The 13,904-nt window shown below is 39.4% G+C and overlaps 2 protein-coding genes across 2 annotated transcripts in view; one reads left to right on the forward strand and one right to left on the reverse strand.

The window, feature by feature from the left end:
* Fstl5 (follistatin-like 5) overlaps window positions 1–13,904 on the forward strand; it is a 54,105-nt gene that overhangs the window by 3,169 nt on the left and 37,032 nt on the right. The gene's annotated exons all lie outside the window — the stretch shown is intronic.
* Window positions 266–8,020, reverse strand: LOC139995580 (acyl-CoA Delta-9 desaturase). Its single transcript, XM_072019189.1, has 5 exons — window positions 5,594–8,020; window positions 4,939–5,069; window positions 4,647–4,852; window positions 4,077–4,259; window positions 266–3,955 (listed from the first exon to the last, which is right to left on the reverse strand). The coding sequence occupies exons 1-5, from the start codon at window positions 5,805–5,807 to the stop codon at window positions 3,691–3,693; spliced, it is 999 nt and encodes a 332-aa protein (XP_071875290.1). The 5' UTR covers window positions 5,808–8,020; the 3' UTR covers window positions 266–3,690.

Below are 13,904 nucleotides of genomic sequence, written 5' to 3' on the forward strand. Positions count from 1 at the left end.
TAGCGCACGGTGTAATGTCTCCTTTGATCGTCTCTCGGTGGATCTCGCGTTCTTCCTTCCCTTTTGCTAGATTAAACCTCGAACTGTTGCTTCGAAAGTCGATCGTTTACCATGATGATGCTTTTCCTTCTTTGATTCCACTGCAATATTCTATTTCCATGATGCAGTTCCAAGGGGCAAGCGTGTATTTTACGGATAACAGTTGGTCTTTCACCTCTGTTTTACCTCGTATATATGGGATCAGTAAGTAATAATGAAACCTGGACAGCTGCTGGTAAACTTTATTGGTGTATAAGTGTAATTAGAATTTTAGTAAATGTGAGCATGAAATTGAGCGATCTAGTGTAATACTACTATATAATTCTACGTAATTACACCCGTAAATATACGTAAATTACAACCGTGCGTATAAATTCTTTTTTTAAAGACATATTTCGAAATAAGACCCGCTAATGCATAACTTAGGCACACGCTAACGCCTAATAACTAGTCTGATGTATCACTGTCAAGGCGTTAAGCTGTGCAAGACTGTGACCATATTTATAGTTATTGTAAGCCCGTACCGCGCTGTACAATCATAATTCTCTTCTAATTAAATCGTTAACTCCGCTGCAACGCGCTTCTTTTCAGTGACTCAAATTTTCTTGACAGTAGATAATTCAAGAATAGTGAGTAGCATATATGAAGGAAACTTACAAATTAGAAACGTGTATGCATATGGTCAAGAGAAGAACAATGAAACAAAGTAAATCTGATTTTTCCAGTCATATCGGATCAACGAACGACCTTTCTCCGTACATATATGCGATTCAAATTTATTCCATCGCCTCGAGGCGACGGTAAAAGACACATCAGAGGCGCGCACAGACAGAATGTGTCTTATCGATCCGTTCTATTGCGATGGTCATAACAAATTCATAGAGGAAAATACTCGACGATGCCGAGGGAATGGCAGAAATACACGGCGCATAGTGTGAGGACGCAGACACTGATTTCATCTCTTATCGTTAATCAATACACGAGAGAATTACCGGAGAAACGTAGAAAAGTGATTCTCTGTGAAATCGTTTCCGACTAAGGTATAACCGTAATTGAAGGTAACCAGAATCGATAAATGTCATGTCCGAATAGGATCGTAAAAAAAAAACGTTAATTTTCCATGACATTCTTGTTTGAATATAAATAACCTTAGCTCGATACGAGAGCAATGATTTATCCCTCTATTTGAGCTACTTTGCATTTTAATTTAGACGACAAATTTTACCCAACGAATTATTGCGTGATTTTTTAGAAATACATTTTTACGTCTCTGAAATATAACATTCATCGATTACCATTTTCCATTTTTAGCGCATTCTTCTTCCAAAACGATGATACTGCGTACCTAATAAAAAACTAGTCTCTACGCTGTTATTATCGGCTACCTATCACCCGAGAATAACTGTCGAAGATAAAAATACTATAGGCCAGTAGCCGTACATACGGTAAAACAATGTCCTGTCCAGCTATAAATATGAAAAGTCGCTATAACTGCGCTGCCTTCGTGTCATACTTATGGAAACTCGTAGTGTATTTTTGCCCGACTTTACGATAGCCTGTAGTTTCGTGCAATGTTTTCTTTCTTTCTCTTTTTCCTTTCCTCTCTGTCTGCCTAAAAATAAACGGGGGTGGTACCAACGGTAATCTAGAACATAGATGAACAATATCGTAGAACGAACACGTGGAGAGCAGAAATGCCGCCGGTATTTATAAAGCGTATAATCTATGCGCGATATCTATCGCGTAGCTAATACAAATCTGCGAAATATTACACGATTGCAAACACGACCAGTTACGTGTTTTCTCAGTACGGCGAGCAGCCAGCATGTAATTACTACATCGTTAAAGCTTCAGTAACCGTTGTTGCGCCGATGATTAATTTCCGCCGTTTCGTTGAATAATTCGCGCGATATGCAAGCGCCGCGTGTCGGAACGCGACGAGTGAAAGTGGCTGCCGCGTGTACGCAAAATACGCGCGACCATCATTACTGAACACGGACCAATAATGATCACCTGATGAAAATTTACAGGAGCCTCATGCATACCGAACGCGGAACGTGCCGAAATTATCTGAAATCGTTTCGTTTTCGACGATTGCATGCTCGTTAATTAACATTGGTTTAGGCTCGATTAGAAGCGTTTTGCCTCTGATTAATCGATATTAAAGTCTATTTATTGCCGAGAAATTGACGCTTATTTCTCGATAATTACATTTCTACAAAAGAAGTGACATTTTAAGGAATAAAGAGATGGACAACACAGAGTACCAACCGGAAATAACCGTGCTGTATATGGGTGTACGCCCGAATACATAGGCTAAACACGGTTCATTACTGCAGCATTCATTACGTACCTTCCGAAACGACGACCCTTCGCTGGTGCTTTCACCGTTAAAGCAAGGTAGAACAAGGTCGCTTTTCGACAACTCTTCCAGACTCCTTGAATAAATGAACAACGCGATGCGTAACAAGCCTCGCTATCGTATTTTCGAAAATGCTCTTGAAACGTTACTTTTCACGTTTAGAAATATAGTAGTACATGGTATCGAATAAATAATTTTCACGTCCTATATAACGCTGTGGCAGAATTTGGAGCTTGCAAACGGTGAACCATGTTTAAAGTTTGTTGTCAGCTCAGCGCTGACGGTTGTGTGTATGCTACAACGGGAAATTCGTAAAGTTCCTTGGTAAAGTAAGCCTTATTTCGTTTCATTTGCAAATGCTATTTGCATTTCGAGACGAACTTCCGTGAAGGTATTCTGTTCGTTTTCGTTTCATTCGTTGTACTCTGTAGCACGCTACAGTATATAGTATACCATCGTAAATATTCAATATCCTCGCTAATTAACGCGAATCTATCTCGATTACGTTCTACGACCAACGAACGAATGTTTTTTCAGCGTCATTTAATATTTGAACAGATTGTCCGATTTAGCTGTGATCGGTTTCATTATAAAAACACTTGCGGTGGCTTTAATTCGAGAGAAACATAAGTACGGTAGATACACGTAGAGGAACCTATTTGCTCCTACATAAACATCGGCCTAGCATTATACGCGTACGTGTTCACCCATATACCTGACCTGGCCTGATACGCGATGCGAAAACGCGCTAAATAAACCTGGAATGATAACAGCAAAAGGATTCGCGTGACGTCCGAAGCATATAAATCCCTCTACAAATACGAAAATATACAAAAGCATTTAAATAAAAAGAACATTTCCACCCCACATTTTTGCTTTATAAAAATAATATTTGGTATCCGAGGTTGCTGTTTTTTCTCCTTGCAGTCATATAAAAAAAAATTAGTATGTATAGTAAATGGACGCGATACAGTGAGATCGCAAAATCGGTCAGTAAAATATATAACACAGTTGAAATACGTAATTTGAAGAACATAAGCAATTACCCAGAGTTTCGTCCAGGATTATACTATGTCGACTCAGGATCAGTTCAAATTTTACAAAATTCTGACTTCTATCAATTTTATGACTTATCATTGTACTGACAGAAATTTCAGAAAGCTGACGTACATAAGTGCCAGCGTGCATACAAAATGCACATAACCCTAGCTGCAGTTAGATCAACTAGTGACCCTATTTTAACGCTTCGTTTTACGACCTGGCTATATCGCTCCCGATACGAAATCTTCTCAGTGTCTCCGATGTCCCCAAAGGCTGTCCGTTCCATCGCCCTTCTTCAGTATCGTTCGATCGACCAGCTCTTTCTTCGGTGTTTTTAAATTGTACGCCAAGCCTAAGCGCGCCATCAGCTCTATAAAACCGGTGGTAGGATTCAGGCCATATGCGCCCAGTTCCGCAGCCTTGTAATCCCACGGGAAAGAATGATGGTAATTATGCCAACCTTCACCCAGCGCGAAGAAAGAAACGGTTGGGTTTTCCGTTGGCTTGACCCTCCTGCAGCCGAGTAGAAACGGGGTTAAATCGCGTTTGAAAAACGGCTCCGTCGTCGTTCGCAAGTTTTAATTAACTTGGCCCCGTGATCAGGTAGCGCGGCGTGAGTCGCGCCAAAACTTGCCTGTTATACGGTCGATTTCCCCACATGTGGGCGAAACTGTTCACGATAAAAGTGGCGTGCAACGACCAGACGTAGCGAATGAGCATCGCATGAACACTTATGAACCACGTTTCGCTCCACACGAACACCGGCAACAATATCGGCAGTACGAAGCACAGCGAAACCATGATGACCTCGTAATACCTGCAATGAGATAGCAAAATGCCCAAATGACTGCGTTTCACGGTTTGACTAGCCGCGACGAAATGTAATTCACGTTGTTTTAACGCGAACGAGATCTTGGAAGCTTTCATGGCTCGGCCTCCGGTAACGTGAACACATATTCGTCGGCTCTCATTTACGAGTTACGTGTCTTTTCAGTGGAATATTTCGATGCTTTGATACGGTGTAGCTTTATCAAAATTCCTAAGGAACGCGAAGCTAATCATAAGCTCGTAAAGGAACGAGGAAATTCATGAATCCATTAGAACAGAACTGATATCTTTGAATTACCACTGTAAACACGAAAATGAGCGAACACGTTCCGACAGCCGTACGTGTAGGCAAACTAGCTTAGAGGAAATATCTTACTTGTCGAAGAATTTTATTACAGGATCCGCAGTGATGTCGCTCATATCGATTTTACTGCCGTATTCTTTCACAGCTGGATGCCTTTTAACCATCAGCCAGCCGATATGAGAGAAGAAAAATCCACGGGTCGCGTCGTGCGGGTCTGCATTTGTTTCTGTGTATCTATGATGTGTCCTGTGATCTCGTATCCATTTATAAAAATGCGTCTAATCGAACAAGAAACATCTATGAAATTATTGCTCGAGACACTTTCTCGAGCGTGAATACAGAAAGTTAAAAGGGATTAACCTACCTGACCAGCCATGCAATATAAATAAGCAAGAAATATTCGCAGAGGAATCTTGGCGGAATAACTTTTATGCGCCCACAGGCGATGAGCTCCTGCCGTTATTCCCAAACCAGCCACGACACCGTACGCAAAACCTTCAGGATGATGTAACATAAAAAGCATGACAAATTCGTCGCAAGTCGATGATACGTTAACGTCTATGCTACGATCCTTGAATAATTTATATCTCTGTTTCGTTTTCGTTTCAGCCAAGAGGGCTTTTGATATTTAAAAAGTATATAGGTTTAGCATGAAATCGAAATGGAGAGTCACGCATATCGATACTTAATTTCTTAATTAATCTTCCATTTAATAAATTTCTTAACTTCTTACTTTCCTCAAGTTTAAAAGATTTTCTAAGGGATAAAAGAATATTTGGGCGAGAAAAACGCAGGATGCTTAAATCTCAAGTTTGCAGATTGAAAGAAAAGGATAGAATCGAGAGAAAAATGGGATAAAAATCGATTTTTCAGCAAACTCAAATATTTGATGCGTCAATAAATGGTTTGTTTGAAATTCTGAATGGATAAAAATAAAAGAGGTAGAATGAAGGAAATTTGAAAAAAGAGAAAAGCGAATTTCCGGTACGAAGTAGAAACGAGTCACGATATATACTTACTCCAAATCCACGTCCAAAGCTTGGCATCTCGATAACCGCTCACGAAACCGTAAACGGCGAGGAAATGAAGCACAATGATACCAATCACATTTCGCCATATTATCCGTTGGCTGGCCGAGGTTCGTACTGGCAGTGGAAGCGGTTCCACGTCCTTCTCCATCGTCTGATTCGCCTCCTTCTTTTCTTCGTACCATGTTACCGTTGTGGTACACATTCTTGAAAGGAGATGCTACTCGATTTTCGCTCCTAATTTGAAAATTAATAGATACGCGTGCTAAAACGCCGATAGAAATGATCCTCTCCCCGGTCTCCGATCAAATTTTACGGCCAGCCTTCGTGTAAAATTTCTGTTCGTTAAATATATTACTGATACTCTAATTATCTTACTATGGCCGCATTAATTAATTAACGTGATTAACCATTAAGCCAGCGATATGACTATAAATTACACGTACAATACAAAGGCAGTAATTGCATCCACTTCGGTTACATCATCGATTCTCGCTTCTCTGCATAAAGGATAGAAACATGCGTTGCTATATAGCTGTACATATTCTACTAAGCTTCACGGGCGCGTAACCTGTTCAATAGCCGTAATTTGTCAGATATAAGGAAGTTAACCATCCTTTTTACGAGGCATTTTGCATTCGCGGTGGAAGAAAGTGCAAGGTCTGGGACGAATCGCGCGAACCGACGCTGCTTCATAGACTTATATAAATTTTGTAGAAATACACTCGCGAGCCTGTGAAATAAATCACGACTGAAGTTTTCAAGAAGCGATAAGCACTCTTAATAATCTCCGTTTAATTGAACGCTCGTTTAATGCCAGAACTAAAATAAACCTCGAAGTCGTTCCAGGAGCCATTTTTCATTCACGGCAATTGCTATTCGCTAAACAATCGAATCGAATTTCTGCGTAAACGAGATAAAATAAATAATGTTTTCTATGTTACAATTGGCTCTGTATATTAGATTACCCGATTTGTACGATTTGCTCCGGGACAAATATCGTAAGTAACTGAATCGATCTGAAATGGCTTGGAAAGATCTTGAATAGCGCTGGCGATTTTCTACATAAATGTTGTCGCCCGTACACTAAGACAGTATCTATTAATCTCTGATAATCTTTATTACCACTTGCACGACAGAAGCTAGTATTTCCAGACGGCGAACAAATCGACCGCTTATCGTTACAATTACGAGTAGATTTTCAACGATTTTACAACACGATCCAATTATTTACAGAGAATGTTTATTTTCAGAACTGTGATTTCTTGAGCTGTGAAACAAATTTCTTTTTTTCATTTTATAAATTATTAGAGAAATTTTACAACTTAAGTCAACGAGATCTTTTGCATATGAAATAATTCTTCTCTTTGAACATAGTGTGTAAGATACAAATAAAAAAGCCTCGTCTTTATTTCAGTTATAAATTCCCATCCATTTGAAAAACAATCAATTCTATATTTTTATATTCCATATCCGTTTGTTTCAAGTTTAAATTGCAAACTAATTGGCACTGCCATTCAAAGTGAAAGAAAGAACGAGCATTTAGTGACGTTGCACGAATTTTACGTCGAGCACCCGGATTCAATCAAAAGTTTAATGCATTCTAAAACAATTTCGTACAACGTGAATTATTCCAGAGTGAAATTAGAAGACAAAGAGAGCGGTGCCTAGATTCTCAAGATTCTTTATCATTTCTATTATCACCTCTATTATCGCTTTAAAATGAAATTGCCTCGTGAGGGCTGGAATTTTATTAACCGTTTTTGTTGTTGGAACGTGGTCGAAACGCATTTGGGCAGATGTCCGGCTTTATATTAATAATTCAATAACACCGATGACACATATGCGACTCTGTGTCCGCTGCATGTGATCGGAGCATAAAGCTACATGGCGGACATCTGCGACTTCCGAGCGCACGCTGCGCGGGAAAGATATTCGACGATATATGGAAAGTTTCCTGTTCCTTAACCGATACATATGTTCGTAACAGTTTGACGTCGAACCAGTTACAATTCCAGGCATTCTATACCATTGTCCTATAGATTTATAGATTATGGAAGGTCCGTCAACCCTCCTTAGTTAAAATCTAGCATTTCTTCGATCTTGGTTATCTAGCATTTGGCATATTTGTGGTTCTTTGCGGGTTTCAATCGCGTTTTTGTTAGTATACCGCGCTTTGTTCCAACGTTTTATCGACATTCCGCTTCATTTCTTCAGGGCAAAGCGGAAAACTTTATTTCCCTTGAATCGCATTTTAAAGCCATTTTATGGTGATACGTAAGTGTAAACGATTTTATGAGAAATTTTCTGCCGGATTTTTATCGAAGTCCGTTATTACGTTCTTTTGATAAGTCAGTTACACAAAGACGGACGAATTACATAGATCTTTGCGTACTGTATATCGATCACTGTATATTGTGACATTTTTACATTAATCTTTACCTTAAATACATGTCTGTCGACCGATCGAAATGATTGCCGACGTTTCATCATTTTTTTCGTGTTTTTCGTACTCTTCGATGCATTTCTGACACACACACACAATTGCGATTAATTCGGTTGGTCTTAATGTACGTTTCACAAATCCGTATGCAACAAAATTCATATATTCAACCTGCTAATCACTTTGGTCATTAAATGATTACGCGTGTTACTCCACATGGTGTTCTATTCCAATCCAGCATCTTTCGAAATTCGGAGAACCGTGATTTACGGTACGTCGCGCATAGCGAGCATCAAACCGAGCCTGCCCCGCTTTCGCTCGTAAAATTGCGTCTTTCGACATCGACGGCAATTTCCTTTTCGTTTTCTATGCCAGTTCATAAAAATCGGTGCGTCGATCCGTGGTCGCGTACCCATATAACGACGACCACGTATGATGGACCGTCGAACGACACTATCGTCGAAACTGACACGAGTGCACGTTCGTTGAAATTGTCGTCCGTTTTCGCGTTGTTCGTTCACGATGCAACGAAACCCTGCCTGTAGCAACGATGTCACCCATGATAACGTCCCTGACAAATTCAATTGAATTTTCAACGTTAATGCGAGGGAGGTCGCGAACAAGTTTAAAATTGATATTGTTGCGGAAGTAGAATATTGCAACACTTAGGCCTTTCTATTAACTTTTAGAAGAAATTGGATATATTCTTGCATGCATCACTTTCGTGCCAATTTATAGAAGATTCAAAAAAATTAAAATTCTCGTTAAAAATTCTGAGAATCTATTTTGAAAACTGAAAGTCTAAATATATTTAAAATCCTAAAGTTTACCAGGTCACCCTTTAATCAAGAACTTTTATAATTAAAGAATTAAAAGTTGACGAAGACAAATCAATTTTAATTAGGATGATTATAGTTCTTGTTAGTGTAACAATTTTTATAGGTAACGAATATGGAACGAAATGACACATTTAAAAATAGGCCATTTATGAATAAAGAAATGATCATGAACAAGTCGTTGAGAATCGGGCGACGAGATAATTTTAAGTTAACCTTTCGAGGCGAATTTTTCTTTTGCACTATTTAGTTGATGAAACAAATGCCTGTATGATTTTCATTTTCTAATTGTAACATCAAAAGTTATAAAGACCGCGAATGTTTATACAAATTTCAATTGTTCTGAACACGATTAAAATGGAAATTAAGCGGATATTTATTTTACTCGTTAAATTTCAGATCGCAACGTCTAATATTTTTATTATATTTCTATATATTGTTTGCGTTACGTATATTTTTGCATCTTTTAACTTTATTGGTAATAAATAAATGCATAAACATCAGCGGTCTAAATAGAATAAATTAGCAACTTCCTAACAGTTATCTCGGGACGTCTTGTCCCGTTAGTCTCAAAATTCTTAGACTCTAAATCTACTCATTCGATTAACGTTTCGCAAACTAACCATTGCAAAAGTTTATCTAATCGAGAACGTCCTGTCGAAATATCATACTGTCGAAATCTCTCGAACGATTTTTTGCATTCTCTTTCAATCGCTTCGCTTCATATCCCGACTTCCGGTATCAACGTAGCACGAACACGCGGTGATACCACCGTGACTATTCGCAGATATTAAATCCATACTTGATTGCCTCAAGCCAGTGGATAACACTATGCTACAACGCTACGAGTAACGCTTTGTAATTATCTTCATCTGTTAATGATGCCTTTGCGATTTGTGTAACCAGCAGGGTCATAATGGGAGTAACAGAGGAAATTGCAGCTTGAGAAACGCGCCACGAATTTCCGCGAATGTTCGTTCGTTAGCGAAGAAGAAGAATCGGAGGAATGGTGTGGATGAGCGCGAAAGTAAGTTTCCGGAGAATCCGTTTAACGTTTGTTAATGTCTTGCGTCTTTTTACGAGCAGGGTTGAAGGGTTGATAATGAGTGAAAGCTACAAATTGGTGACGGCGAATCTATTCGTCTTTCTTATACAGCTGATTCCGAAATTGCGATCCAACTAGACGTCATTCTTCACGTAAAAGTAGATCGAAGTATGAGATAACATTTTTTCATACAACGCTTTGTTTTCGGAAAAATCAAATTTGAAAATTGAGCGAATAATGGCATAGTATGCTATAGCTCACAAAAATATATCATATATAATGTATATATATGTCGCAGACCAATTATACCTAATGAAATCACGAAATTGTGGACTTCGTAACGATAGGTTTTATTAGAACCGGTTTATTTTTCCCAACAATAATTTAAGACTGCATTTTCTCGAAAAGAAAACGTGCTATGAAAAAGTGTTATTCTACATTTTAACTTATTTTTACGCGAAAAGGTACGTCCCTCTCCGATTACTCTGTGTCATCCATCTTTCTCATTTCTCTATTCGGGAGTAAGAATCGCTTTCTCGCTGAGAAAATGTTTGACAATCCATTAAATCGATCGAGTCATAAAGAAATGGCGTTATTAGTCACACCGTCTAAGCTAAGTACTTTAAAAGAAACGAATGCTTGGGCAAGCGTTACAAGTCATTTGACCGGCATAACGCGTGTAATTTCGACTATGTACGTTAAGTAAGAGATACTTTCGATTTTTCTACATATCTACATTCCTTGGCCATCACTGAAAACTTTCGATATTTTTCATATTTCTAGTAATATTGAGGGACGTGAGCAAACCTTAGTAGCAAAGACTATTATTTATTAAAGTGAAACATAGTGAATTATCTCACCACATTCTGTGCAATAAGAGCAATAAACCATTAAAATACATAGATCGAGTTTAGAGCGGATGAAAGATTGGTACCCGAAAGCGTGATAGTGCTGAAAGATTTGTGCAGGATATTGCGTTCTATTGTAGCTGGAATATTTGTCGCCCCGTAGGAAATGGATTCTCCGAATAAAAGATAACGCGTTGTATGCGCGCAAATACAAAAATGAAAACATAGCGCAGCGAAAATTTCATTTCCTAGTATTCTACTCATGGAACGTGATGAAGGAAGTTACAATAGAAACTACCCAATCCATTAATGAAATTGATTGAATTTTATCGATTTTCTCTAAAGTACCTGTATGGATGGTAATTAATCGAGGTTAAATTACTGTAAAAACTTTCCATTCCATGTTGCATGTTGCTGCCAAAACGAGCTTCCCCGTTTTCGTATGCGGCGTTCTAGTGGTAACGAAACAACGTGGTATAAACTCTGGGTTTGTAAACGCTTCCGTTCGAGTTATAATCTTTCAAAGTTCCAGCATCACGGAAAATGTTCGTAGTAGCTTGTTCCAGGGTGGATACAGGCTTCGTAACATCGCTTCGTCTCCTATATTGCTGAACGCTCCGAACATTCGAAAATTCTCTGGCTGCTTCGGATCGTTTGACAAACATCCACAATGTGCTGGCCCGGATATAGTAAATTAATAACCGATATTCCATAAATCTAATGTTTGAGATATTCTCAAAGCAACTGGTCCGCTAATGCAGTGTTTAATAACCCGTACTATGGATTTCAACGACGAAAAATATTATTTATGCACGTATAGGCAAAAACACATAATTGCAAGCGCGTTGATTGCAGAAGTAAAGAGAATACAAATTTAGGATTAAATACCTCATTAGGGAATTGCTTGCATAACCATCAGCAATTCTGTACGATCATTATAGAACCGATCAAAATACATACACAAATATACATATTGCTTTGGTATCGCGTACCGACTTTGATGAGCAAATTAGGATTCTAACTGGTTTGTCGGAGTACAGACTCGTCTATGTACCTAACTACCTGGAATACCAAGCAACCGTATCTATAAAACGAGATTGATGTCTCGTATTGTCATTATCAATTAACCGAATTATCATGATTTTAAATGCAATGGAATTGTTTTCTATTTCCAAGCGTTTTAACTTACTTCGTTTATCCGGGCTAGCGGTTCTTGTTTCAAGAAATTTCACCGTTTCATTCATAGTATTGTATACCGTGTTAAAGCAATATTGAATGATTCAGTACATACTTGTGCCATGGATACGTAGAATGGTCTAATTTACTTGATATTTATTCATCAATGATCATCAACGTTTGAACTAGCGGCTGGCTAATCCTTTAATAGCGCATCATTTATCAAATGTTAATGACTATACACTAGCTTATCAAACACTCGGTCGAAACCACTGTATTAGCTGTTACGAATTATCAAGCTATACACACGTGTTATTCGTTAAATATATCGCAATGGAGCATCATCTATCGATTATCGATAATTGCCAAAGACGTTACCCTGTTTTCAACGCGCCGAACACGGCATGCCTTATAGCACGGGTGGTTTAAACGTAACGATTACACGTAACGGCACCACATGGTTAAATAATCGTTTCAAAGGAAGTTTCACAAAGTTATTACTTCTATCTATCACGCGTATATTTACATGCTGACTGTACGCACGTACATCCTTGATTTGTTGCAATTAGTTCACTCTGCGAGAAACTCTCAAAACGAGTATTCTCGATATTCGATCCTCTTCCTTTTTTTATTCCCTGTTTTGCCTCCTAGTCTAATTGCGTGTCAATCGTAGCGGCTAATTGCTAGCGCTGGAAAACCGGGTAACTGACGTTATTCTGGCTCGTAATCAGAGAGGAACATTTTCGTGGAACGACCAAGTCTCGACAGTCTCGTCTACTGGCTAAACGACAGTAACCGTCCAACTCATCGTACACACCGGTGTGCTTAAGTATCAGTAATCGATACATCTTGTCTGCGCCGATGTCACCGCGAACACCGGAGACCGGAGTAACATCGAGGACCGTCAAGCTACTCGGTGTACCTCGGGTTCTCTCTACTCACCCGCCGTGTCGGCCGACTACCAGCCACTTAGAAAGCTAGTTAAACACCACAGCACTAGCACTACCGGTGCGACGCGTGTCATCGAACTTGTCGATAACGCTTCACAGCGATTCCCTTGGTGGCCAGCCGTTTATAAAGTGCCCCCTAATCTCCTGACGTGTTCGTCCATTGTTAGATGCCTGTCCAACTATCAATGCCTCTCGAGCTGCTTGGAGGGGAGAGTGCCAACTATACCCGATAATCCATAGTTTCTGAGACGCGTGGTGGTAGGCCCCGTCTGGAAAACAGGGAGGAAAACGAGTCACTCCGGCCGTTTCAACTCCTACTCCTTCTTCCTCCTCGATCTCCTGTAATCTCGTTCCCCCGAGTCTTCCACATCCTGCTGCGCACAGAGGGTTATGTATCGTCATATACACGGTATATATACGTATACTGGCTCGCGTCTAGACGAGCGTCTACACGAAACACACGTACCGACGTTTCGTATTTTTCCTGTTATGGCGAAGCCATTTCGCATCTCGCTTATCTTCGCCGAACTATTGCCCTCGTATACGCGCCCCTCTTTTTGGATTCCCCGCTATTTATCTAAACGTCGGCGTGGTCGCGGGTGGAAGAAGCTGTCTGCATTTCCGACTATGATCGAACGAGATTTTGTCGAGATTGTCGGAGTCAAATTCAAGAGACACGCGCCGCAGGAAGTGTATTAATCTTGCAGCTGCATTTTGTTGCCTCCGGAGATTTATCCCTCGGAAGTTCTCAGTGTCTATCATCTTCAAATTTGACAAGCTAACATCTTTCATTCAAAAGCTGGTGGAAGTTTGATTTTGGAAATTCGTCTAGAGAATTCTTTTATTACACATAGGTGAAATCTAATTTTATAGAAGAACACAAGTATGGATAGAGCATGCTCGTTTTCTTTCTTTTTAAAGGGATATATTTGCGAAATCGTGTTTTGGTGTCTAGGAGCGTTTCACGGTAATCGACCTAATATGTTACCGTTGAATTCTCCCCA

This window comes from Bombus fervidus, chromosome 16 (genome assembly GCF_041682495.2).
Source record: "Bombus fervidus isolate BK054 chromosome 16, iyBomFerv1, whole genome shotgun sequence".
In the NCBI taxonomy this organism is placed as follows: domain Eukaryota; kingdom Metazoa; phylum Arthropoda; class Insecta; order Hymenoptera; family Apidae; genus Bombus; species Bombus fervidus.